General features: G+C 36.0%; 1 protein-coding gene across 1 annotated transcript; it reads left to right on the top strand.

Annotated features, from left to right (window-relative positions):
- Positions 1 to 24,265, top strand: LOC142357152 (uncharacterized). The gene is made up of 3 exons (XM_075408832.1): positions 1 to 76; positions 234 to 673; positions 24,075 to 24,265. Exons 2-3 carry the CDS (start codon positions 241 to 243, stop codon positions 24,263 to 24,265), a joined length of 624 nt encoding a protein of 207 aa, XP_075264947.1. The 5' UTR covers positions 1 to 76; positions 234 to 240.
- Positions 24,266 to 24,722: the final 457 nt, after the last annotated feature.

The following is a 24,722-nucleotide window of genomic DNA, read 5'->3' as shown; positions in this document are numbered from 1 at the left end:
TCGCGAAAAACAAAAAATTGAGAAGAAAAAGAAGACGCAAACTAATATTCGAATCGCAAACGCGTGCATTTTTTGGGTCTTTCCCATTATATCCCCCCCCCTCCTCCCGCAAGAAATTATCCCTCCCCCGTCATGGCATAAATCCGATATTGGGGGGGGGGGGGGGGGTGTACATTATATGACCATAAACTGTGGGCCTATAATGAGAAAGACTCCAATTTTTTCTACAAGAGAAGAAATATGGATACTAATATGGCAAATGATTGGGTTAATTGTCTGGATTGTAATAGAGAGAGATTCGGTTGGTTTTGCATCACTTTATGGTGTCCAATGGTCACATCTTATTACATTGGATCCAAACTGAAAATGAAAGTGGCCGCAACTTTTTCGGTGGCATTGTGTCTCATAGCCCAGGTGTGCAGCGTCACCCAACACTTCATGCGCACATTGATACCCTATGACGAATTTGAAGACGATTATTATACAGATCCGGTTGATGGGAAGCAGCCAATCATGTCAGAGGATGAGTATCATTTGGCGAAACAGACTAGAATGTCTCACATTGAAGAAATATACTTGACTATAATTACGGTGGGTTTACTTGCCGGGTTCTCTTTTGCGGCCATAACAGCTACGTACAGAATGAAAATGCGGGAACAGTTCAGGATTGATGGTATGGAAAAAAACTCTTATTTTATTCTGCCCCCTCCATGCAGTTTAACGTATAAGCCCACCCTCTCTCCCCACTCTCACCCCCCCCCCCCCCCCGGATCCAACTCTGGGCTCCGCTGCATTCTCTTGCATTGTTTGCCCCACACTGAGAAAACCCCCTGAACAGTGAGAACACATAAGTCTGCTCCTTTTTGAGTCCCTTTTTAATTTTTCATAGTATTCGGGTTCAGTGCGTCTTTGCTCCAATCTCTAAATACGAGTTGCGGCAAATCTTATAAGATACATGGTTATTTTGAAAGATTGAAAAAAATGAAACCAAATTTATTGAGATATTTTTCACGATGATGTCCTTTCTGCTGAACATGGTGACTTTTCTGAAAATGTTGGTTTTTTGATGGCGGTTTTTGCATAAACTCGCTTCGCTTGGGTTTTCTCTTTAATTAGGCATTAATCTGACACTACGTTTTTAAAAAGTAACTGAACTAGAGTAAATAGAGGTAGAAAGTGAGCATCAGTATATCTCAGATGTTCCGTACTGCGTCTCCAGAATAGATCAGAGCTGGATCATCACTGGGTTTAGGCTAGGCGGAGTTCATCCCAGAGTAAGTCTTCTCTGGGACTGGTCCTCGCAGATTTGAGCCCAGAGTAGGTCTACACTGGAGTTTTTCTTGACAGAGTTGACCGCAGAATAGATGTTCAATACAGATAATGTATTCTAATACCCCCAGTAGGATTCCTGATTATCTTTCTGAAAACCAAATTTGTGTTTTTCCTGTGTGTAAAAGTGATTTCGCCTGCCTTTCCCAAAAAAATCTACTAGGAAACCTTACAATTACTTGTCCTTCCGGATATATCGGAACCTAAATTTTTTCACATCTCATCGATAATCTTTTTTTCGTATTCTGGATCAATTAAGAAGACTAAGATATTGTTCAAAACATACTGGCAAGTTCTACTGAAGCGAACGATTTTCAAAAAACAGATAAGAAGGAAAAGCAAACTAATTTAACTAGTGTTCATCCAATTTGATCTTCTGAATTCTTAACTCTATTTATTTCTAATTTAATGGTAGTCACCAATCCATCAGCTTTGTTGCAGATCTTTTGGAACCGCTCCCTTGAAACTTACATAAAAAGTTTGGCAAAAGTTTTCGTTGTGAGTTTGCTGAGTAAATTAGAAATTATTTCTTGATCTTTCGAAATCATATAGATAGAAAAAATTCATTGATAAATTTTTCCAAGATGACATCCATTTTAAACATGGTGATTTTTCTGAAAATGTTGACTTTTTGAGGATGGCTTTCTTGTAAACTCGTTTACGCTGAAATCTGTCTTTAATAGGTTATTTTTCTGGCACCGCTTTATTAAAAATTTCAGAGAAGCAATTGACCTAGAGTTAATAAAGGCAAAAATGAACATCAGTGTATCTGAGATTTCCCGTGCTTGATCTTAACACAGTTGATTACAGAGTATGTCTGTTCCTCTGTTGCTATTGACAGAGTTGACCGAAGAGTAGACTCTCCTTACAGCTAATGATTTCCAATAACGCCAATAGGATTCCTGATTATCTTACTTAAAACCAAAATTATGTTTTTCCAGTTTGGAAAAGTGATTTAACTTGCGTTCCCTAAAAATCCTACAAGGAAACCTAACAATTTCTGGTCTTTCCGGATAATCAGAACTTCATTTTTTCACCCATTTATCAATTTTTTTCAGTAGTGTGGATCAACTACGTTTACTAGGATATTGTTTTCAATACATGCTGGCAATTTCTAGTGATGCAGATGATGTTTGAAACACAGTCAAAAGAAGGAAAAGTACACAAAATTAATTCGTGTCTAACCGAGTAGCATATATTCAGTCGTTTTTGGAAAAAATTGCTGATTGGTACAGGTGTTTTGTTAAAATTAAGATTACATTTGATGGTATGACTTTGTTAAAATACTTGAAAATAATGAGGCTGTGGGAAACGATTATTACTAACTTGTAATCGAATTATCCCTTCTGAACGCTTCGACAAAATTTTGTTTAATTTGACAGAATTCACCAGTCCAATCGCAAACAGTTCTCTGTAGACTTGCAAACTGTTTTTGTCACGTTTCATCTTTATATTCAGTTCTGTAGATATGAAGGTAACAAATAATCATCCGACAATTTGAAGGTTATGTTTTCTTAAATTGTAGTCTTTTCCTCCAATTCCTCCTATCATTGGATGGTACAGCTATTTAGTAAAAAATCAGACCAAAATTGGTGGTTCGGATTTGTTAAAAGTACAAAAACAATGAGGCTGTGGGAAACGGTTAACAATTCTTTGTGATCAAATCAACTCTTCTGAAAGCTTCAACGAAATTATGTTTTGTTTGACAGAATTCAGCAATCCAATCGCAGACACTTCTCTGTAGACTTGTAGACAGCTTTTGTAACGTTTTGTCTAGGTACTTAGTTGTGTAGATAAGAAGGTAACAATTAATCTTCCGGCAGATTGAAGACTATGTTGTTTTAAATAGTTGTCTTTTCTTCGAATTTACCATAAAAAACCTTCAAAATTAGTTTACAATTTGTGTTAGATTCTGTTGTCTCATTATTTAAAAAATGAATCGGTTCTGTTGTATAGATTTAAACATAAAAAGTATCTCATCAACGAACAAATTAAAAACATTGAGACTTCAATTAGTAAATAATTCTAAAATGATCCCAATTGTTGTAACTGGTAGCATGGCAGTCTTACTTGATGTGTCATACGGTTGATAAACTCATGAAAACAGCATTAGAATGTGGTTCGAACTAACCTTTATTACGAGATCTGACTTTTAGTTTTATTGATGCAAAATCCTATATCACCTCTTCAAGAGATGCATTAGACACTAAAATTTCTCCACCTATTCCTTAGAGTCTGTGTGGTTCTCTAATAACTAATTTGACTAAAGTAGACCCTACAAAACATGCTAGGAAGGTTTACGGAAGCTGAAGATGTTAAAAACACAATTGAAGCATGAAAAAAAATTAATTTTGTCTAAATCAGCAGAATAGACTTAGTGGACTCAGGAAATGATTTTGCATTGAAATTATGATTAAAATTAATTTTTTTGGTTTGTTAAAGATACACCAAAATAACGATGCTATAGGAAATTTTTAAAATTTCCTTTTGATCGAATTTTATCTTCTGAAAACCTCAACATTTTATGTTTACGTTTATGGCATTCACCAGTCCGCTCGGAAACTTTGATTCATGATGAGCTTCAATCAGTGTCTTTGCGATTTGTAGAAAACTTTGCAAACGTTTTATCTGGTTATTTATCTGAGTATATGAGAAGTTAACTTTTGATCATCCAACAATTTTTAGACTTTGTCTTCTTGAATTGTTGTTTTCTCTACAAATTTTTCATCAAAAAAAATTGATCAATAATGTTATTTCTGTAACTCAAACTGACTCTTTTGTGCTATTTTCTTAACTGAATTGGTTCTGTTGAATAGCAATTGATGAGTAAAAATTGTATGATCGACGAACGATGATAACACATTGAAACATAAAATAATAACTATCAATTTCGATTTTATTGAAACCGAAAGCTGCATCATCACTTGACAATCTATATGAAAATGTTAATTTTTTCCGAACTCATCAAGAAGATCTGAAAACTATAGGAACAACTTGGGTGACTTTGATACCCCTTACAAAACTTGGTAGCAACGTTTTTTGAAGCAGAAAATGCTGATCACACAGTCAAAAACGAGATTAAAAAGTAATTCCGTTTGTGTCAATCGGAGCCGCATACACGTCACAGATCCAAGAAAACAGTTCACATAAACATAAGATTATTTTTGACGAAGTTTTATCTTCTGAACAATTTATATTATTTTTATCTAAATTAATGGTAGTCACCAATCCACATGCTTTGTTGCAGCTCCCTCGAGACTTACAGGTAACAAATGTTTTTGTTGTTATTTAGCTGAGCAAATTAGAAATTAATTTTTGATCTTCCGAAAATTTAATGATTTCTTCTTCTTAAGTTGTTGCATTTTTGTTTCATTTTTTCACCAAAACAGGATAAAAAATATTTAGTTTGTTATATACTGATTAAATTATCTTCTTTGCGTGTTTTGATGGAACTGGTTCTGTGCAACAGCTGTTGATGCGTTAAAAAAACCCTCATTGTTGAAATTTTTTCCGAGAAATGTATTCCTCAAATGTAAGTCCTCTCCTGTTTGTAGATATACACAGATCTCATGCAGTACAAACCTTCAAAATTCTTTTGAATTTCAATATTTCGAAATCTTACGATAAAATGATTCGTTGATATAAACCTCTTTTTGTTTTTGATGTAATAATTTGAAAAGGGTCGTAGAAAGCCATTTTCCATGTAGCCTTGTGTTTATCAGTTGATTGTGAAATATCCAATTAGTCATAACTTTTGCTGGGTTGTAAGCATTGGCGAATAAAAACATGCGCAGTGGACCTACAGAGCAACAGTACAGAGCATCTGCTATTGCAAAGAAAGTTATATGTTTGATCATAGAGAAGAATGCACTCTATATCTTCGTTTTTCGTGGGTCCTCCTTCAATTTTACTTTAAATCAAAGACTAAAGGTGCGTTTGCTTCTATTTTAATAGTATTGATCGAGTTTCGTTGTTCTTTTTCTCAATTAATTTTGTTGAAACTTAAAATAATAACTGATTTAGACGTTGTTATTTTCGGATGTTTTGATACCGAATTCTAGTGCATACCTAGAAAATTTTGTCTTTTTCAAATTTTGGTGTTTGTTGTGTTTTGCTCAACTGGGCAGACTTTGGTTGCAATTTTTGGGTCTCTAGGTGGGTGCAGCTAACTCACTTTTTTTAAAAATGATTTTAACGATTTGCTTCAGTTGCTGCCTTTTGTCAGAACGTTTGAAACATCATGACCCTAATAGTGAGGTGGAAAAATCATCCTACCCCATCTTTAAGGCATGCCTTGTTCAAAAACATCTTTGATTACTGGGATTATTATCAAAAACATGCTACCATGGCAATCTAATGCCGCTTTTTGTGATTTTCACTGAATTTGATCTCTGGTTACAGCCTGAAAATTGAGGTTTGGTTCACTAACTGGCTAATATCTCCTGGAGTACTGAGCCAAATTGAACGAGTGTAGTTGAATTTTGTTGAGACTGAGCTTCTCTAGACGGTACTTTGCAATTGGTTCCTTTCATCGGGCTGGACAGAAAGTAATTAATTTCCAAACTTGAAAAAGGTGCTGATTTTTTTATAGATTCTGGCCGTCAAACTTTCGGTATTATAAAAAAATGTTAAAAAACGATGCAGGCAATGGCTTATTCGATTTCTGAGTTAATGAGTAGTGTCCTCATATATTTGTTCTCTCTCATATTCTGCAGTTCCGGTTGTGTATTTTCGTGAGTGTCGTCTTCTGAATTTCTGCTAGGCTCAACAGTGAGGGGACTCTGTCGCCCAGAAGAACGATCAAATAAAATAAGCCAAAGGTTTTGAATTGGTGAAGCAAGCGTTAATTTGTTCCTCTGCTATTTCCCCTTTTCCACCCTTGTATCCTGTTGCAAATTAGATTGCCTTGAAATGAATTAATTCACAATGGGGCTCGTCATATCAATTCTAGTTATATGGATAACTAAGGTAAAAGAAATACTTGCACATCAATGGAAAAAACAAATTCAAGCCACTTTACAATAGTAATAAGAATAATAATACCAAAATCCGTGGTTCACTTCCCAAATGAACTAAATCAAAAACCATCACAGTATCGCAACTGGTCCTGCGATTACAAACTTCCAGAGTTCAGTCTCAATCTCAATCTCTTCCTTGCTTTTCACGATATCTTTTAAAGTTTAATCCAACCAAACCAACTGCTTTCTGTCGCTGGTGCGAAAATCTCTCCTGTGTTCAAACTTCTGAAATTCTCCCAAAAATCTTCAACGTCTGCTAAGTCTGCCAAATTTCTCTGTGTCACTTCAATTTATAGTCAACCAATACGCTCTTATCTTAAGCAAACAAACTATAATCTCTTAGGTAAACATTGCAACTTACACTTGAAATCTTTCGCATTTTGTAGGAGGGCTTTTTTTGCTATGCGAACAAATCAATATCAAATTACGTTCTGTCATTCAACTGCTACCAACCATTGTTCAACTTTCTTCTTATCTTCAGTAAACAACCTTTGGACTCATATGTAAACAAGCCCACTCAACTTTATGTCATATTTGCACTTGACATGTCAATCAGTGTTTGCTTAATAAACATTGAATGTTGCTCTGAAAAGTTCTTATTCCTCTATTTCCGCTACCAAATTAATCAGCGGCAATCAATCCCTGTCAAAAATTAAGTGTTGAATAAAAAACTAATTTCAGCCCCAAAGCTAAGAGCAATTGTAATTTCCAATTTTGAAACCATTGCATGCAATTCACCAGTTAAAAACCGCCAAAAATTTAATTTTCATAAAAACCCCTAACAATTTGACCTAGGGGTCAATTAGGGGTCACCCGTCCAAAATGAGGGGCTAGTTGATAAAACTAATTGCTGTCAAGGAAAGTCATTTCATAGTTGCACCTTCTCACAAATTTTTATCCCCTAGCTCCCATTAGAACACGAGCAATGACCGCGCACACTTTTCATCGACCTCCCAAAATTCCAAGCTAAATAACTCGCGACGTAGCGGTCAAAATGTCTTCGAGTAAACATTTCGTGTAAATATAGGGTGCAATCAACTTGTCTGCCAAGTTTCATGACCAACGGAATAGCTGTTGCAAGTCGTTTGCAATTTGAATATTTTTAACGAGTCGTGGATGTCGAAACCCAAAAAATCCGAGTTCGTTAAAATTGACCACCGTTGGTATTTTTTGTCACTAACTGTGTCAGGTTATCATATTTTTACAATATCCAACTCATTCGGCTGCTCAAAAACGCCATTTTCTGTTTTTCGGCACTCGGGTAGTCCTGCAGCACCAGCGTGTGGTCAAAATCTGGGGTTAAAAATATCACCAACCAAAAGATTTTGAAAAATTACACTAACCCTCCAAAAATCATAGGGCTACTACCAGTACTCCACAAGCAATTCAATTTTTACGTTCCGCAGCACGGGCGTGCGCTAGTTCCGTGCGGGTTGGTGTGGGGTCAAATCTGACATTAAAATCAGATTTCTTGTAACCAAATTAGTCTATCCTCCAAATTTCAGGTCAATCCGACTTAAACTTTTTGGAAAAATACTATTTCAAATTAAATGCTAACTACCAATATTCTCAAAAATCGCCATGTTACATCCAAAACCCTTCCCGAGATCAAGCAAAAACCTTAATTCAAACATGCATGCCATTACGACTGAATAATCCCGTTATTTCTTACTCAAACAGTCATATTTCAGAGTAAATTACCTAAAAATCTTCAAATCACACTACTTCCGGTGTTAATAACTAGAGGGTGGGTGGTCTGATTGGCCTGAAAATTATACTCGCAAAAGAGGACCATTAGTGGTTTCCTGCCATCATTGATTGCTTATCAACCAATAACTCCTTCCCGTCCGGGGGGTGGGGGGGTCGGACAAAGCATGTACCCAGGGTACTTCGAAAACCTGATAAATTGCCTTTTTTTACTCTAAGTCAAAAAAAGCTTTACATAAATAACTCAGATCGAAAAGGTGTAACCGGCCGCACATCCCTATTATATATTGAAAATCATTAGGGGAGCATCCCCACAAAATTTCAGATTCCAATGACGAATATAACTAACAGAGTTGAGAGGTACCAGGTTTGGGGGTGCTCATTATTTTGCAAAATCGAAATCTAACTTTTATTCAATTCAAATTGAAATTCCAGTTCTCTTCAAATTATCTAGTTCACTTCAAATCTTCGCTCTCTAGTTTACTTCTAAGTTTAAATCACTCATTTCTTCTTTGGCCAGATGCACAAATACAACTTTGCTAATTGACCGAAATACTTTGACGGCTTAATATGCTTTTGTTCAACAATTTTGTTTGTTTAAGATATATCACTCAACTCAACTCTCTGGCGCCTTCGAAACAATAACCCTTTAAGAAAGAACGCTTATTTCAAACACCTAATTAACTTGTCTAAGTTGACCTAAATTATCTAACTTACAATATCTGGTTATAACAATTCCCTGCATCCTACAGTGAGTTACCTGCCCGAAATTGGCATATGAGACAAAAGCTGTTCCCATATGCCAATATGCCCACATTTTCTTATGCCTAACAATATGTAGCGTTTTAGAGGTTAATATGGAGTCTCCCCCAGTTGAAGGAGTCCCGTTATATAGGTTTGTTGTGGTGGTTTGCGCAGTTTTAAGTATGAATAATAGCGACTTGCAGTGCATCAGTTCTGCTCATCGGTAGGGTACAGATATTTCATTTTTTCTCGGCGAACAGTAAGCTAATTTTGTTCTGTTTTTTGATTTGTACCCAACTTAAGCGGTGCTTTATTTACTGTGAGCCTTTGTTTCCTGCAGCCGTTTTCGAGAAATTGGCATTAACAATTACGGTCAATTTGACTTTTCAGTGACGGGTACGGTTCGCGTTTCTACTTGTGAAGGTGTCAGAGTTGACTTGTTGAACTTCATTTGTGATTCTGAAACTCCCATATCTTTTTAAAGTATTTTCAAGCTTTCAGGGGGTCAATTTTGCGTCTGCAGATGACCCCCCAAAACCCTTTTTTAAGGGTTTGTTGTTGTGTAATCTCCCTGGGCAAATGGGAAAAGTGTTGATTTGAGGTGTAACCATGAACACCCCAGACCCACTTATGATGGGAACTATCCAAAATAGTTTTAAAACGGTTTTTGAGAGATTCAAGGGGTCAATTTTAGGTCTGCAGTTTACACCCCTCAACACCCTGAAAATATGTCTGAAATCAATCAGATTTTGGATTTTTTAAAATTGTTGAGTTCAGTAGTAGTATCAGCATAATCACCCTGGGACCCATTTAGCATTGAAAAATTACCCATACTTGCTATGGCGTATTTGGTGTTTTAGGGGGGTCAATTTTGGCTCTCCAGAAAACTCCCTTGTTGAGTTACCGTTCTGCTGTTGTTTTGTGCTTCTGTTGTTTTCCTCAAGCTGACAGGGATCCAGCAGCCGAGTACTGCTGGTCTACTCTGCATGGCAGAGTTCTGCCAGGTTGGCCGGATTTGCTGAGAGGCGGATTTAGCAAGCCACAGACCTGCAAATCTTTCTATGTCCTGTGCTCTCTGAAGCATCGTAGTCTTGATGTTCTTCATCTTGTTGGTCATCGGAAAAATGATCAGTGGATTTAAAAGTAATCCAATTTTGGAAGTAATCCAATTTTCCAAGCAATCCAATTTCGGAAGTCAGCTGTTATAATTGAGGACACGGACAGCTGACTTCCAAAATTGGATTGCTTGGTTTCTGTGCAACAAGAAAAACAATATACCCAGACTTTGAGCAAACTATGTATGCAGATGGTCACCGAGCAAAAATGATCAAAAAACTTTGCTGAAATGCTGAAACTGTTTGAAAAACAGTTCAATTACAAGAATACTAAATAAAATCGAACAGTTTTAATTCTTTTCGATTTAATTCTTTTTTATGCTAAATTGTAAGGTAGTTCAAAAATCAATGTTATATGTTTATAAATTTGAGTAGACGGTTTACTGTTCTCTGCCTTTAAAAAAATCAAGATATCTTGGATGTAACAATTTTTGTGGGTTTAATACAGTTCTAATTCTTTTTCTACTCAAGTGTTAACAGGTTACAGCAAATAGCTTTTTCCTATGACAATGCGCACTGAAATTGTAGGAACCATGGCATTGAGATAATGATGTCAGCACATACGGTAGAGGTATAGGAAAATAAAACTATACGAATTTTTGTTAATGAAAAGATGAAGTCAGAAGACAAGTTTTTGGGAATTGAGAATTATAGAAAATCGCAACTCTAAAATGCTTGTCAATCAATTGATAATCTAAGTTCACAATATATAGCACACGTAGAGTATGAGCTAAATTAAACATCATAAAACGTTTCATTGAGATGATAATATTAGAACAGAAGTGCCTTCTTTTTCGTCTAGCCCAGGGGACTTTTTCGTGACGAGTAACCAAAATTTCTGCACAATCTCTGACAGCTCTTTCAAGAGTAGCCTCAGATTATGGCTTCTCTGAGCCAGCTCTGTCAAAAGTGGCACCAGACGAGTCCTGCTCTGAGCCGGCTCTATCACCGTAGCCTAAGATTAAAGCTGCTCTGAGCCAGCTTTGTCAAAGGTTGTCCCAGAGTAATCCTGCTCGGGCCAGCTCTTCAAAGATTTATCGAAGAGAAAGTTTTTACCGAGCCTGCTCCATCACGAGTTGTCCTAGGATATGCTTGCTCGGGACCAGCACTGATTGTTTAAACTTCCTTTGTTTAGTTTTCCGGAACAAAAATATTCACGATTTGCAATTAGTTTGTTGAATTTTTCCCATTTTACAATTTATTAATGAAATTGAAAACGTTGTATCTGGTAAGTCCGCTCCCGAATTTTTTTTCGGTTCCGTCATTGGTATGGCGGCATGATTAGAAAAAACTGCCATGCAATCTCTTTTGGAAAATCGATATTTGTTCACATGGGGAAACAAGAAATTTTGGCTGCTTGTGAAGTCTTATTACAAAAAGTTTTTTTTCCTTTAATCTTAGGTTACAAATAATAGAGCTGGCTCAGAGCAGCTTCAAACTTAGGCTAAATTTGTAAAGAGTAGCCCCAAACGAGGCCTGTTCTGAGCCTGCTCTATCAAGTGTAGCCCGAGATTAACGCTGCTCTGAGCCTGCTCTCCCAAGTGTTTTTCCAGAGTAAGCATGCTCTGGGACAGCTCTGTAAAGAGTTTTCGCAGAGTAGGCTTGCGCCAAGCCGGCTCCCACACAGGTTATCCTAGAGTAGGCTTGCTCTTGACTATCTATGTCACGAGTTGTTCTAGAGAAGGCATGCTCTGAACCCATTGTGTCAATGATAGACCAGAATAGAGCTACTATAGATAAATCAAACGAGAAATTGTAGCTTCTTATGAAGTCTTATTACAAAAAATCTCATTCCTTTGATATTAGACTACACTTGAAGAGCTAGCTCAGAGCAGGCACCGTCTGGTGCTACTTATTACAGAGTTGGCTCAGAGCAGCTTTACTCTTAGCTTAGCCTAAGATTAAAGATGCTCTGAGCCACCTCTATTAAGTGTAGCCCAAGATTGAAGCTGCTCTCAGCAGGCTCTGTCAAGAGTTGTCCCAGAGTAAGACTACTCTTGGCCTACTCTGCAAAGAGTTGTCACAGAGTAGGCTTGCTCCGAGCCAGTTCCCACACGAGTTGTCCTAGGGTAGGCTTGCTCTGCACCTGCTCTGTCAAGAATTGTCACAGAGTAGGCTTGCTCTGAACCAGCTCTGTCAAGGCTAGAGCAGAATAGGAATACTCTGGGATCTCCACTATCACGGATGGACAAATAATTCTTCTAAAGGAGGAAAGGTACAGGGTGACATGACCAACGTCCACCCAATTAAACCACAACATCATCAATTACCAGGTTCTTTTTTCAAAAAAATTAATTCTCAAACTTTTGATCTGTCGAGGCTGTCGTAATGCTGCAAGGGCCAAGGGAAAAAGTGAGCGGTATATTCAAGAGCTGCTATTCGTTTGTTGAAATTTTTGTATTGTACAATTTTATAATGAATTTGAAAAAGTTGTATTTGGTGAATTCTCTCCTGAACTTTTTTGTTTTCAGATTATTCATTATTATGGCAGCTTGATTTTAAAAAAAACGCCCTGCAATCTCATTTGGAAAATTGATATTTGACAAAATGGGGAAACGATAGTTTGTAGTTTATTATGAACTTAGACGCTCGAATAATTCCGCTTCCTGAACGGAACTATTCAAAACCCTAGTTGATTGAGGACGGTTATCTTGTAAAAATAAAGCATGAGTTTTGCAAGCTCTTACAAAAGAACTGTCAGGAATGCAAGCCTTGCAACATAACTAACGATATTCCAAGACTCTTGCTAAATAATTGTCTTACAAGAACCGTCTGAAATATGCCTTAGCTAATGCATGAGCCTCTTCAGCCTTTTTGAAGACCAGAGAATAGAAATGAACCTAATTTCTAGCCACCAAATAAGAAATCAGAGCCTCAAATTTGCTGAAGCTAACACGTTTAAAAAAATCATCAAAATGAGCAAAAGTGGCAAGAATGGGCTGAGGGTTTTGACAGAAAAAAAACAAATTAACAAGAACGCACGCAATTGAACGATATCTGTTTATGCCGAAGAGAAAAATTGTTTTCAGGCAGAATTTTCTTCATTTAACTGTGTGATATCCTTAGTAGGAATAACGTTTTCGTGCAGGAGGAGTTTCATGTGGATTGAAAGACCAATTAAAGTGACTATTAACGATTATTGCACGGTACGAAGCAAATCGGCAAAAATCCTCATATTGTTTGTATGAAAAATTAATGATAAACATTTTTCCGCCCATTAATTGTACCTAAAGCGAGAGTGCCACTTATTCTACAAAAAATTACGTTTGTTTTGAAAAAACACTTTAGGAATTCTGTAGGATAAGTGTCCGGAACCTGATCATGCAAGACAAGCGAAATTTGCAAGACTCTTGCAATATCTTGCGAGATAATCGTCCTCGCTAGTCTAGAACAAACCATCAGATCTGACCCAGACGCGCTTGTTTCCAAACGATTGCTGCTATTTGTGATGGTTTCAAGGAAACATCAAGAAACTTAGAAGTTTTCTTTATTAAAGATTCAAAGAACAAAAAACAGAGCTTACCAGACGAACTTTGTTGCTTTGTCGATAGGTAATGGTCACAAAACTAAACTCAATTCTATTTTTTTTGGCGCTATCCATATCTTATTCACCTTTCAATCAGATGTCAGAAGTAAATTCTCTCACCCAAAGAAACCCAATTCTAACATCCACCGACTTCCAAATAATGAACTCGATTGTATCTAGGCCATATATGGTTTTCATGAAATGTTAATGAAAATAGAAAAACACCTCCCGGATTCGGAACTAAGATCAATTCACATGTCAATCAAGTAAAATTTTTTTAGCTAATCTAAATTTTCTCTGTACATTTACTCATAGATAAGTACTATAAATACGAGCTAAATTTTGTATATTTTCAATCCAAATTTAATTTAAAATCCAACTTATTGATTTCTTTTGACCCGTTTTATCGACAATGACAATGGTGTCCAGACCAGCTACAGACAGACCGATTTTGGATCTACAGAATGCAGAATAAGCTACTGCTTGGATAATGTCTTTTGTGGCAAAATGTCGCGCAGAGAAGAAAGAGGACAAGATCAACACCGATAGTACTGTACAGGACCTAGAGGAAACCAATCTCTTTCTAAGTATGTGCGGGCAAGATGAAATTATTAGACTTGGGAACCTTATGAGTCCTAGAAAATTGATGAAAACTCAGTATATAGACATCAGGCCTGCGATTCAGAATTTTGTTTCTCCTAAGGAGAGAGTAGTAACGGCAAAAAGGGATAAATTTCTGTCCGTAATACAAGGTTTAGGGGAGTCAAACGACAATTTCCTAGCACGTCTTAGAGAAGAAGCACGCCATTGTGACTTCAAAAAACTCAAAACAGCGGCCAAACCCGAAAAGAAGTTGGTAAAAATAAAGTTTATCTCAGGTTTGAGGGACCCGGAAGCAAAACTTAGACTACTAGATGGTATTAAAGCAAAACCAACTATGTCGATTACTGAAATGACCAAGAACCTAACGTTCGGAAGTCAAGAAATGGCTTTTGCAAGTTCTTCATCAGGTAAAAAACCTTTTACTGTGAAGGAAGAAGTTGGGTTCAACTTCAAAAAGACCTTTCTAAAGCCAAATTAAAAATTTCTGGCCAACAAAGCAACAACATGTGCACTAGGTGTGGATGTAAGCTACTTTCTAGTAGACCTCGTCCAGCGCTAATTTAAAAATGCAACACCTGTGAAAAGGTTGGACACTTCTCAAAAATGTGTAGAAGCAAACCCCAGCCAAATTCAGGTAAGTACAATAAACAGAATAACTTTAGCGAAGAAGAAAATTTTTCTTCAGAGCAAGCATCTCCACCATCGGAGACGGGAATATTTTATACTAAAGAACAAATCAGTAGCATGTCTGCGACATGGGATTATATCTCAATAACTAACTGCAAAGTAAAAAAAAAAGCAGGTATACACAGGTGCAGTTAGCACAGTGATATCATCAAAAACATGGACTGAGCTTGGTAAACCTCAGTTGGATGGTAAGAAAGGACATCTCGCAGCTTATGGTGGTCATCAATTAACGCTTCTGAGATCACTTACTTGTGGTGTTGAGTGGAACGGAAGCCGGCTCACGCAAAAGCAATTGGCATTTATGCCGTCTAATAAAAAATTTGGACTACTTGGTAGAGACCTTCTGCCCAAGCATGGTGTGAACAACATCACAACCAAGCACCTACCTGCTGTGAAGGGTTACAAAACTCATGTAAAGCTGATACCATGATCACGGCCAATGTTCTGCAAAGCCAAAAAAGTACCTCTAGCTCTTCAAGACAAGGTCACAGAGAAGCTGGAACAGCTGGAAAAGAGTCACTAATGCACCTCTAGTGGTGTGGCAGAGAAAGAAGAAGGGAGATCTTAGACTTTGTGTGGACTTGGAAGTGCATATCATTAGCAAGGTAATAGATGTGGACTATCCAATACCAGACATGGAGACGATCTTCCACAACCTTCATGGGGCCTCATACTTTGGCAAAATTGACCTCTCAGACGCCTACTATCAAATTGAGTTTGACGAAAAGACAAAAGATATATGCAGAAACAACACATCTCAGGGACTGTTCAAGATGTGCCGACAACCTGAGGGATTGAAAAACTCTTCCATAATCTTCCAGAATTGCATCGAATCAACATTCAAAGGAATCAAAGGTGTTGTGATCTTTCAAGACGATGTGTTGGTGTATGAAACTACCAAGGAGTAGTTCGACAACAGAATGCTTGGAGTCAATAGCCAACTACTTGAGGAAAACTTTACTATTAATGAGAACAATCTAACTTAAAAACAGTCGATAGCGTTAGTTTTTTGGGATACTCCTTTTCAAAGGAGGGGATAGCACCAGATCCCAAACTTGTTGAAAAAATAAAATTACAAAAGCACCAAATAACAACAAACAACTCTAATCGTTTGTTGGGCTAGCAAATTTTTACGGAAAAATGATTCCCGATTTTGCAACGAAAATGCTACCCTTAAATAACATGAGAAATAGCGATTTATCATGGGACAAAATGCAACAAAACGCCTTTGAAGAAATAGAAAATTTGAGCCTCTGAGCCTCCACGAACATCATCAAAAAATCATCAAGATGAAGCTTCTGCAGCCACATCATCTGCAGAGCAACAACAACCCTAAACCTCAGAGCCTTCACGAACATCAACAAGAAACAGAAAACAACCCGACAGATTTGGAGAGCCTATGCCCACAAACTTGTTTAAAAAAGGAGGGAGGATGTAATGGTTTCAAAGAAACATCAAGAAACTTAGAAGTTTTCTTTATTAAGGTTTCAAAGAACGAAAGAAAAACTTACCTGACGAACTTTATTGCTGTGTTGATAAGTATTGGCCACAAAACTAAACTCAATTCTAATTTTGTTTTGGCGCTATCATTATCTTATTGACCTATCAATCAGATGTCAGAAGTAAATTCTCTCACCTACAGAAACCCGATTGTAACATCCACTGACCTCCAAATAATGAACTCGATTGTATCTAGGCCATATATGATTCTCAAGAAATGTTGATGAAAATAGAAAATCTCCCCCAGGAATCGGAACTAAGATCTATTCAGATATCAATCAGGTAAAATATTTTTAGCTAATCTAAATTTTCTCTGTATATTTTCGCATAGATAAGTACTATAAGCACGAGCTAAATTTTGTATATTTTCAATTCCAAATTTAATTTAAAACTCATTTTATTGAATTCTTTTGACCCGTGTAATCGACCACGACACTATTAACAGCGCTTTCGACCAATTTGTAACATATTTATCTAATGTGGTGAGTAGCCAGTCATCGGGGAGGCGATAATTCCGAATTTGGGACCAATTTAAATTATTGACTCGCGCTCATCCTTAATGCTATTATACTCACAATTGAGAATACTCAGTGCTTGAATTATACTTAAATTGATGACATTGCAGATGTTAATAAATCAAAGGTGTTAGAACATTCATTAATTTGATCTTGAAACTTTAGAAATGTGAATAATACATACCGATGTTTACCAATTTACCAAAAAGACTGGGAGTACGTTAATAAAAATCAAGCTATGTTTGTTAAATTTTGTCACCTTAATTAAAAAGAATTGAAAATTGTTTCTGATTCGAACAATTCTTAAAACGGTGAACACAGTATACTCCTAGAATTTATCAACAGCGAGATAGCAATTCCTGCTTTGAATTGCACTTTTTTCCTCTTCAGGATATATTGATAACATTCGGTTTAACTGACCCTAAATAATATTGTTTTGATAAACAAACGAATGTCATGATTTTGACTACTGAGTCTCAATTTTATTATTTTACTTTCCTCAGCAGATAATTAAGTTCAGTATTTCTGTCGCTTGTTGAAATCTCGTCTTTCTGCTCAGTATTTCTGCTTGTCTTTTAGAAGATGCTATGACCATTAAAAGACATAGTCCCCAGCAGCTTTTAATTTGGTAAAGTTACTTTTCTAATGAAGTTCTCTCCGAGCGCGGGTCCATTCAAAAAGTTCTATTCAATGCACAATTTTTTGTGTAGATGTTTGCTATTCAAGCAAACACAGAAGCAGAACTATTGAATCAGAAAGCAGAGATAATAAATGAACATCGATATGCCGGAATCATAAACACCATAGAAAAACTTAGAAACAATTTTTTTCTAGAATTAACTCTTTTGTGCGATTGTGAAATTGCAATTAATAATAATATTGGTTCCTGTGTAATTGCAGCGGAACAGCATTAGGCATACAGTAGCCTGTTCTCAGCTGCCCTTTTTCTTATTGTTTTGTTCAGGTCCTGTTTCTGTCGAAAAATGATATTTGCTAAATAATTTTCTTGTCATAAGTTGAACCTGCTAAAAGATTCAGAAGAGACTTTAGTGACTGAAGAAACTTTAGAAAATAACTTACTTAATTAGTTAGTTTATAGTACGACTGATTACAGGAATAATTATCTTACAAGTTCAATTATCTTTTGTAAGATCTTGCAAGACAATTACTTAGTACGATAGCATAGTTATCGTGCAATATGCTTACTAAATCGTACTAAAAGTGGACCACTTAGTACGAGTTAGTACAAATCTTTCGAGATAACTATTCTGCAATGTCTGGGGTTTGCACACTTGCAACATAAACGGTTGTCTAGCGATAGCTGCAAGCAAAAAAAATTGCAAGACAACACTGCGCTAGCTAGACATTTGAGGTCTACCAGAGAAAACACATACCTTTTAATACACTTTTGGTCCCAAAAGAACGGGTATGGACTAATGCACGTACAATTTTGCACTATTAAAATTAAAATGACCGAAATCCAGACTGAAGTCTTCGACGCAAGACAGTCCGGATCAGTTTGAATTGGATGGGAAACTTGTTCGAGACAAAAAATGACCCAAAATGGGCTTTGATCAGGCTCACATGGGTCATGGAACAAGTCGTGCCCGTCTAAAGTGAATTCCTGGCAAAAGTCCCGAACCTAAACTTCTATCATGTCAATACTTGGTCAAGGGAGTTGTTCCTCGATTGACAAATGGTCCAGAGGATAATTTTTGGTCAATACGCCTCTGATCAGAGAAGTATCAGAACATTGTCCAGACGAGTTCCAGACCATTGCCCAGACTAAAGTGCGCACAAATTTTTGTCTCAGGCCATAATCAGGATGATCTCTGAATAGACCAGATTGCCAGCATTGACATATATCACTGCTGTAAGTAAAGTAGTCTGGTGAACGCGTGAAAATCAGAACGCTACGTTCAAATTTTTTAGTAATTTCCCTAATATTCACTCGTTAGCCATTTCAATTCACTAGTATGCCACTAGTCATTGAGCATTGAGGGCTGGTTTCTTGTAACAAAAAACGGTTCCCTTTTTATGGGCAACGAAAATCTTAATTTGACATAACCAAAAAATAATTGAGCAAATCAAATAAAGCTTTACTGCTTCGTTTGTTTCCCGGGTCGAGAAAAAATCGGAAAAATATGTAAGATAAGCGGTGAAAAGTTGGTTGTTTCACCGCAAATTTTGTACATAAATTTGCGGTGAAATGCGGTGAATGCGGTGAAAATTATGTAACTTACAACCGTTCACCACTTTCACCGCTTACTACAAGTTACCATCCTTGCACAGATTCGAACCTCTCAACTCTTGAATGTCAACCACTTCTTCTTCCACTCCACCACTTCACACTAAAATCTAGCATATTTGTTTTGAATTTAAATCAAACAAGGAGGCTCGTTAATGTGCGTTCGCATATGATGTTCCGACCCGAGCACATCTACTTCAACCATATGAAGAGATAACAAAAACAGATGTTTGAAATTAAAAAATCGTTACAAAACCTAACTACTTATTGAATTACATAAAATCATGCCCCATTACAACACTCACGAGTTCTGCCATTCAAAAGACGACGAGAAAAAAAACAAACAGCAAAATAATCAATAACAAAAATTTCAAGGCAAAAACTCAATATCTAAATATAAAAGCACCTAGTAATAACGTCAAAATGCAATCAGATAAAACCTTAACTACACAAAGTTACTATTTCCTAACTATTCAGCAGATGAAGACTTTCCATAGTCAGACTGGGTAACAATTCGACAAAGAGAGGATATAATGAGGCAAAATTCAAAAATCGACTTTTTTTATGAACATTTTTTAAACCAAATAAATTCAAAAGTCTTAAAAATCATTAGCTTATAGCAAAACAATTCCGGTAAAAATTAGTAAAAGTCATTATGAAAGCAGTGGGACCTGTCTTTGGTTAGACTAAGCCATGAAAACGGACTAAAGATACAGAAAAACTCAAAAAAGTTACAAACAATTTGCTGAAACACAAATTTTTGAAGCCATTAAAATTATTAGCTATTATCTTAATAATATGTATTTTTATTTCAGTTTTCTTTATACTAATTGAGACAAATTTATTCAGCAAAAAATAAGTTTATTTGGGCCACATTTGGAAATCATTGGGATCTGTTATTACGCGATTGTGCAAAAGGAAGAAAAAGAAACAACAACACCACTCACATAACTTTTTATAAAAACGGATATTGTCCTGCAAACAAAACAACAGTTACGTCACAATATCAATGAGCGTATTAATGTTTAAAAAACAAGGAATTGTATGGGACCTCTCGATGATGAGAATAAATTACAAATTGACAAAAAGAACAACAAAAACTAAAAAAAAAATGAAAAATTTTCGAAGAAGTACAATATCAAGAACTTTTAGACTATTCGCTATAAATTAACTGCTTCGAGTAACACCATTCATTCAATGTTTAATTGCAAGCTTATGAGATAGGTCGGCATATTACGGTTACATAAAGAATAAAAAAACAGGCAAAAAATCAAATTAAAATAAAATGAGCGAGAAAAGTGTCGAGCGAAAACCCATAAAAAAAACTGAAAGTATCATTAGACAAGTTCCTATTATCAATTAATTTTTTAAAATCAATGGGATTCTTTTTTACACAATATGACCTCAAAAAATCAACAAATACGAACAAATACGTTAACACAAGGAAATTTTTGAGAAAACCCGTAGTATCAACGCCATTAAATTCAATAGATTTCAACGGAAGCCAATACATACGCTAGACTATGCCTCAATGGGACAAATGGGATGTCTGTCATCCAATCGGCAACAATAAGAGATTACAACAATTCACTGACTATGAAAACAACAACAGTCAAAATCCAAAAATTCAAGAGAAAGGTTCGAGAAGAAAAGGTCGGGGCCATTTAAACCATAAGCTTTTCTCTGAAAACATTTTCTATGATCCACTGACCGTCTTTCCTAAGACAACGGGAGCTATCATTTTTAGGATAATGTGATAAGAATTCAAAATGAACCAGGATTACGAAAAAATATATACCAAAACAAAAAAATAATAACAACTCGTGCATGTAAGCCGTAAAACCAATAGTTAGAAGATAAAACTGCAAACTAAACTAATTTTGGCTGACATAGAACGGAAAAGAGACCTGACATTACTGAGACAGACTTACAGTTCACAAAAATAAGTTTACGATTGGTTAATATTCAAAAAAAATTTTGGAAATTTTTTGAAGGCTTTGACAGCGATTAAATTCATTAGCTTTCAACGGATGTCAATAAATACGCTCAGTAACACCTCGATGAGAGGACAAAGATGTTTGTCAAGCATACCTAACCAATAAGACATCCCAATAAGTCTTATGGCTATGAAAACAACAATATATATTTAGGCAAAACCAAAAAATTAGTAGAAAAGTGCGAGAGGAAAGTGTCGAAGCCAATTAAACCATAAGCTTTTCTCTGAAAACTTTACATATCAATAAATCACGGATGTCAATAAATCACGAATTTGAAAACTTTACATATCAATAAAATCACATATGTAAAGTTTTCAGAGAAAAACGCATGGTTCAATTGGCTTCGACACTTTCGTCCCGCACTTTTCTACTGATTTTTTGGTTTTGCCTAAATATATATTGTTGTTTTCATAGTCATAAGACTTATTGGGATGCGTTTTTGATTATGTATGCGTGACAAACATCTTAGTCCTCTCATCGAGGTGTAACTGAGCGTACTTATTGACATCCGTTGAAAGCTATTGAATTTAATCGCTGTCACAACTATCACGGATGTCAATAAATACACTCAGTTACACCTCGTTGAGACAACAAAGCTGTTTGTGAAGCATACCTAATCAATAAGACATTCCAATAAGTCTTATGATTATGAAAACAACAATATATATTTAGGCAAAGCCAAAAAATCAGTAGAAAAGTGCGAGAGGAAAGTGTCGAAGCTAATTAAACCATGCATTTTTCTAAAAACTTTACATATCAAAAAATCACGGATGTCAATAAATCACGGATGCGAAAACTTTGCATAACAATTAATCACATATGTAAAGTTTTCAGAGAAAAATGCATGGTTTAATTGGCTTTCCTCTGGCACTTTTCTACTGATTTTTTGGTTTTGCCTAAATATATATTGTGGTTTTCATAGTCATAAGTTTTAGTGGGATGTGTTATTGATTAGGTATATTGACAAACATCTTTGTCTTCTCATCGAGTTGTAACTGGGCGTATTTATTGACATCCGTTGAAATCTATTGAATTTATTCGCTGTCACAACTATCACGGATGTCAATAAATACGCTCAGTTACACCTCGATGAGAGGACTAAGATGTTTGTCAGGCATAGCTAATCAATACGACATCCCAATAAGTCTTATGACTATGAAAACAACAATATATATTTAGGCAAAACCAAAAAATCAGTAGAAAAGAGCGAGAGGAAAGTGTCGAAGCCAATTAAACCATGCGTTTTTCTCTGAAAACTTTACATATGATCCAATGAACGTTTTTTAAGCCAGTTGCACATTTCAATTTTAAAATATTGTGACAAGAATTCAAAAAGAACCAATAATACAAAAACATCCGAAAATTTGGAAATAATTAACACTAGCAAACGACTAATAGTTAAAAGATAAAACTGCTAACCAGATTAATGTCTGTTGCATTAGAAAAGAAGGGGTTCTGCATTTTCTGAGATTTACTTACAAATCTGGAAGATAAGTCTATGATTGGTTATTGTTGAAAAAAAATTCCGAAAATTTATTTTCAAAGTCTTAACAGCCATTAGTTGTCCATGTAAAGCTAGATATGTTCACTTAATGCTCATTACGAAACCTATTGCAATTTTAGTCAATGAGTCTATGCCATAGGACTCCAAAAATTTTGTAAAAGCTAAAAACGAAAATCAAAATGTCAATTAAAATTACGAAAACTCAGAGTCGAAGCAAAAAAAACATGAGCGATTCCTCGAAAACAATTTTTTTATCATTGGGCATCAATTGCTTTTTTCATTAACTGAACCTCGATTAGTCTCAGAGTGACTAAAAGACCAAAAAAGATAGGAAAAGTTTTCTAAAAAACAGCACTTGATTTGAATTCGAATTTTTTTATAGTAAACGTCGTTATCAGACCAGAACTAGCCTTTTTATTGCCTTTCGTTTATTAGTAACACAAAAATGCTGCATATTGTAGCCTGAAAAATGATTTTGAAATACTGTTTTTTTAATAGAAAAGATCTAAATTTACAATAAGATTACACTAAAAGTGAACAAAATCATGTAAATTTCCGTGATCACACAAAATTTTGAACCTCGATAACTCCTCGAAAATTAAGAAATTCAAAAAAAAATGTTTTTAATTTTGAATTCTGCACTGGACGAACTTTTTAATGATACCACTAACATTTCTCTACGATGAAAATATCGATCGGCCAAAATTGACTGAACAAAAATAACCCAGTTCAATATATAGTTCCCCCCCCCCCCCACAAGTGGGGTCGGAACAATTCACTGTCCTTTATGTAAAACATACGCGTTGAACTTTTGTAAGATAAGCGGTGAAATTACCAATTTTAGCGGTCAAATGTGGTGAATGCGGTGAAATTATGTAAGTTCACCGCTTACTCTATTTTCCGTGCTTCTTTTATTAAATGTATCTTAAATTCGTTGAATAAGAGACAATTCGAAGCGTTTTCTAAGCGGTGACTTTATGTATCTTCACCACTTAGTTAAGCGGTGAATTGATGTAATTTCATCGCATTCACCGCTTATCTTACATAATTGGGACAAGTTTTTTGAAAGCGGTGATTTTATACAATTTCACCGCTAAATTCAGCGATGAAATTATGTAATTTCACCGCGAGGCGATAAAAATTTTTTTTCAACGCATTCATCGCCTGATTTATGTAATTTCACCGCATTCACAGCTTATCTTACAATTTTTTCCGCATTCACCGCTTATCTTATATGAGTTTGCGTTGAATGGCGGTGACACCTCGACCCGGGCATCATGCGCGTGTTTTCGTGTTTTGTAAAAATTGGGGAGGGTATTTTCATAAGTCTAAGCGGGGGGGGGGCAGAATTTAGCTTGTTAATGATCAGAATTTAGCTCGTTAATGATCAGACTTTAGGCAGACTTTGACTTGGAAGCTCGTCCATGAAATCAAAAACGCACTTTACCCCCCCCCCCCCCCCCTGTGCGTTAATTTTAATTGTCTGATCATTACCGCACACCTCGACCTGGGGGAGGGGGGGGGGGTGGGGACGTTATAGAAATAATAAAGTGTGAATTGTCGTCTTTTGTGAATTAACAGGTGCAGTATGGGGTGACTGTTGCTGTGCATGTTGTTGCACCAGTTGTATACTCTGTCACATGGTGTGTCAGTTCAAACATGAAGAGCACAGAGGAGAGAGTGACCTTGAACTAGATGAGAGACAAGGAGACGGAATCGAGAGAGCTGTCTCGAATTACTATACTGGGCCGTTCATCATTAGCAGAGCGTAGACCAAGTGGTTTATGTGTGGTACATCATCATGGGAAAATCTGAACCTTTATTTGGATTATTTGATCTGAACCTATTTTAAAATTTCTTAGCATGCAGAAATTCTATATCATTTCAGATCTCAATGCAGATAATACATACTTATGTTAAAAGTTGCATGTTTAATAGTTTTCACTACTTAAAGCATTGCTGAGATGATACGAATTCTTTCCCAGGATGGAATTACAACTTTAACTTTAAAAACTTAATTTATACTCAAGAAAATATACCTGATACAGAACAAAATCTCTGTTGCTTATCTAAAGTGGTAAATTTGATCTTCTATGAATGACTCAAATTTGATCAGTTTCCTATTCTAATATACTATATCGATAATTAGTCCACCAATTGATACTTCCCCCACTTTCCAACGATCAAATTCTAAGTATAATATTGAACCCAATCAAACCTCAATTTTGC

Source organism: Convolutriloba macropyga, unplaced genomic scaffold (assembly GCF_964194025.1).
Source record: "Convolutriloba macropyga unplaced genomic scaffold, txConMacr16.3 SCAFFOLD_685, whole genome shotgun sequence".
In the NCBI taxonomy this organism is placed as follows: Eukaryota; Metazoa; Xenacoelomorpha; order Acoela; family Convolutidae; genus Convolutriloba; species Convolutriloba macropyga.
Note: the sequence above shows the minus strand (reverse complement) of the source record. Positions and strands in the feature narration are given on the sequence as shown.